Genomic DNA, 3327 nt, shown 5'->3' with positions numbered 1-3327 from the left:
GTTTCGAGATTAAAACGTTCTCATTGGAAGAAAAAAAAAAGGAGCTGGATCAAACTGTTTTGGCGCATGAGAGCACTTTGAATCTGTGAGAAGGAGCGCACACAATAAATCTGTTGTTAACCTTGCTGTGAAAATATGTTTGAAGAAAACAGCCAATTGTTGTATGAAATGTATTCAAGTATAAAATAATGCCCTTTGTTTGGGAGAAAAACTTCAGCAATGTGAGGGTACAAAAGTCCCCTGTGGCATTTACCAGCACCCTTTGTGCTGTTTGCGCTTTGGCGTCTCCACTTGGCGCATTACCCAGGCCCCTTTAAACGCGATTGTTTCTTTCTTTCTAATGACATTTACCGGATCAAAACATGCTGTTAATTCGATCAGAAAGCTTCACCCTTCATAACAATGGCAGTATAATTTCTCCCAAAGTTTGTTAAGTTGACCGAAATTAGGCAAATGAATAGGGGTCTCCAGGCTACCCATCTTGCAGGTGACGGGGAATAATGCGCGTTCACACCAGCTGCATTCTTCTTTATTTCTCCCTTTCTTTCACAGCATTATTAAAATTTAGGCCAATGAAACTATTCATTCGAGTGAATAGACATTTTCTTATAGGATAATAGGATACAAATTGAGCCTCTCCAAAGAGTCTCCAGTGGTGGGTAACCCTCGTGTGCCAGAGGCTGCTGGAGACGCTGGCCTTGACGCGGACGACGCTCGTGTGCCAGGGCTAATCACACACCTGCCGAGGAGTCCAACAAAATAAAGAATGTAAACAAAAAGCTTGCCATCTCTCATAAAAGATGGACGTGTCACCAAGTCGTGTGAGAAGCGCCGGGAACAAACGGGGGGACTCCGTCTCCAAAAGATCTCCCCTGAACTTGGCGGAACAGCCTATTAAAGGCTTACTTAATTACTCTAATGACACTGGACAGGCCTTAAAACTCGGACCGGGCTTGGATGAGAGTTAAGATCGCTTGCTGGGATTTGTAAACAGGCGATCGTGTGAGAAACGCGAGTTGGAAGAAAAAGCGATTCTTTTTTTCGCCGGCTTTGTTTTCAGTGCGCACAGTGCGCCCCGCCGGATCAGCCGATCCCAGCGCTCAGTTCTTATTTCCCGCCTGGGTTGTTACTATGCAAATAATATTCCAAAAGTAATCACGTGTCTTTTGAACAGCCACGTGGATTAACAAAGCAGGTTTGCCCCCCTGCTAGCCTATGGCTTTAGATTTTTACTATTTCTTTAACTGATCCTAAATGCACACATTTACCCAATGCATGTCTCTAATCCCATGGAATAATTTACACCATGAATGCGACAGTCCCTTGGATGGATCCTTTATAAAGGACAGCTTTCTGCTCAAACCTCAGTCTTCTCCTTCACCTTCCAGACCAGGACATCTCTACAGCTTCGAGCTAAATTCATTTTTAAGACGTTTATCAGGGATTCGTTGATGGCATCTAAAATGAAAGACAAGAAGGTATGCGCTCCCTGTGCGCTCGGCATTTTGAGGACAGAAACAATTTGGAAACTGGCACTTTTAAAGACTTTTGAGTACACTGTTGGAATTATTTGCTTCTCTATATAGCCTACAGCTAAAAGTGTAAAACTGCTATCTTCCGGACTTTTCACTTTAGAGGAGTAAAACGCTTTTGTGCATCTCCATGTGGCGCGCATTAAAGAGAAGCCTAACTTCTGTTGAGGTGAAAGACCATATTCTGCAGTTCGGCAGTATCTGGTGGCAGCAGTGTGAACACATTTATCACAAACCTTTATAATCTGTTACACTCGTTAAACGATAGTCAGAGTATCGTTTACTTGTCTCAGAGATAACGAATTTGTCCAGAGCGCAGGTGGCCGCTGCGCGCTCCTGCAGCAGCACAGCGCGCGACGCGCAAAACCCGCCAGGATTTGTAGCTCTTCTTAGGATCGCTTCCACATTATTTCGTATTATTTTGAAAATTGTGGGATTTCCTTTCTAAATTTTTTTTAGCTTGTTTAGGACCGTAAAAGGGCGGCAATATAACGATTCCGTTTACTCATGATATCTCTTTCCCTGTTTTCACAGAGAACTCCAATCTCCCACAAAGTCATCGAGAAAAGAAGACGGGACCGCATTAATCGTTGCCTGAACGAACTGGGAAAAACAGTTCCAATGGCGTTGGCTAAACAGGTACTGTGAAATGTATCGCATATTTATTGTTGACTAGCTTTATTATATAACATCTAAAATGACAAATAAAAAAGTTAATAGGGCAGTCCAGTCTTCTATATATGTAAACATTTTAAAATGTTTTTAAAAATAATTTTAACGATTCATTTTTTCTCAGAATTCTGGAAAACTAGAGAAAGCTGAAATCTTGGAGATGACGGTCCAGTACCTGCGAGCGCTCCACTCAGCGGACTTTCCCCGCGGGAGAGAGAAAGGTCAGTGAAGTCTTGTACTTTACGCATGACATTGCCATCGTCCTCTCAGCTAAGTTAATAGCTTCAAACGTGCTGGTCGTGTAAAATTTGGCAGACTTTATTTTTTTAATGTATGTTTCACCGCATGCCCAGTTTTACGCACCAGAATGAGCCACAAAAACCACGAAGTGGTTGTTCAACATGTCACCCGCAGGGTTCTAACCAGCACTTATTTTGGCTAATTTCAGGCGAACTACTAGCTGAATTTGCAAACTACTTCCACTACGGATACCACGAGTGTATGAAGAACTTGGTGCACTACCTGACCACAGAGGATAGAGCTGAAACCAAAGACATCAAGTACGCAAGGATCCTCGCCTTTTTACAATCAAAGTCCCGTGTGGTCACCGAGCCTGTGTTCGGCTCTGTCGGCGCGATGCCAGAACCGTCTGAATATCTCAGCCAGCTGCATTCCTCCCCGGAGCACCAAAACCACAGCCCCAGTGACTCCGTGTACCAACAGAGTCCACCGGGACACTTCTCGTGGCACAGCTCAGCCCGCAGTCCAGGCATCTCATACCCAACAGTGCCACTCTCTGCCCACACACAACAGCACGGTGGATACTTGTCGCCGGTACCGGGACTCGATCACCACTATTTCAACTTCATCGGGCACACGCACGCAAATACGTTTAGTTTGCACAATGCGCAACACGCCATGTAAATAGCCCTGTTTTATGTTTTTTATTTATGCATATGGATCATGTAAATGTTGTGAATAAATAGAGTATTTCTGCCTAAAATACTGCTTGTTTTGTTATCATTACACTTACATTAGGTGAGCAAGAGGGCCCAAATCTCCGAATAAAGCAACACACACACACACACACACACACACACACACACACACACACACACACACA

The 3327-nt window shown here is 43.9% G+C and overlaps 1 protein-coding gene across 1 annotated transcript; it reads left to right on the top strand.

Annotated features, from left to right (window-relative positions):
• The first annotated feature begins 1149 nt into the window (after nt 1-1149).
• Nucleotides 1150-3196, top strand: helt (helt bHLH transcription factor). Its single transcript, XM_005942026.2, has 4 exons — nt 1150-1478; nt 2067-2171; nt 2329-2425; nt 2653-3196. The coding sequence occupies exons 1-4, from the start codon at nt 1311-1313 to the stop codon at nt 3126-3128; spliced, it is 846 nt and encodes a 281-aa protein (XP_005942088.1). The 5' UTR covers nt 1150-1310; the 3' UTR covers nt 3129-3196.
• The last annotated feature ends 131 nt before the right edge of the window (nt 3197-3327 follow it).

Source organism: Haplochromis burtoni, unplaced genomic scaffold, assembly GCF_018398535.1.
Source record: "Haplochromis burtoni strain Fernald_Lab_line unplaced genomic scaffold, NCSU_Asbu1 Contig_328, whole genome shotgun sequence".
In the NCBI taxonomy this organism is placed as follows: Eukaryota; Metazoa; Chordata; class Actinopteri; order Cichliformes; family Cichlidae; genus Haplochromis; species Haplochromis burtoni.
The sequence above is the reverse complement of the archived record's forward strand: the minus strand, read 5'-3'. Positions and strand labels throughout refer to the sequence as shown.

What these genes read in the sequence shown, in the direction of transcription:
- helt (XM_005942026.2), top strand. Translation starts at nt 1,311, where the DNA reads ATGCGACAGTCCCTTGGATGGATCCTTTATAAAGGACAGCTTTCTGCT. An exon ending in CTAAAATGAAAGACAAGAAG is followed by an intron (nt 1,479 to 2,066) that starts GTATGCGCTCCC and finishes CTGTTTTCACAG; the next exon opens with AGAACTCCAATCTCCCACAA. An exon ending in CAATGGCGTTGGCTAAACAG is followed by an intron (nt 2,172 to 2,328) that starts GTACTGTGAAAT and finishes ATTTTTTCTCAG; the next exon opens with AATTCTGGAAAACTAGAGAA.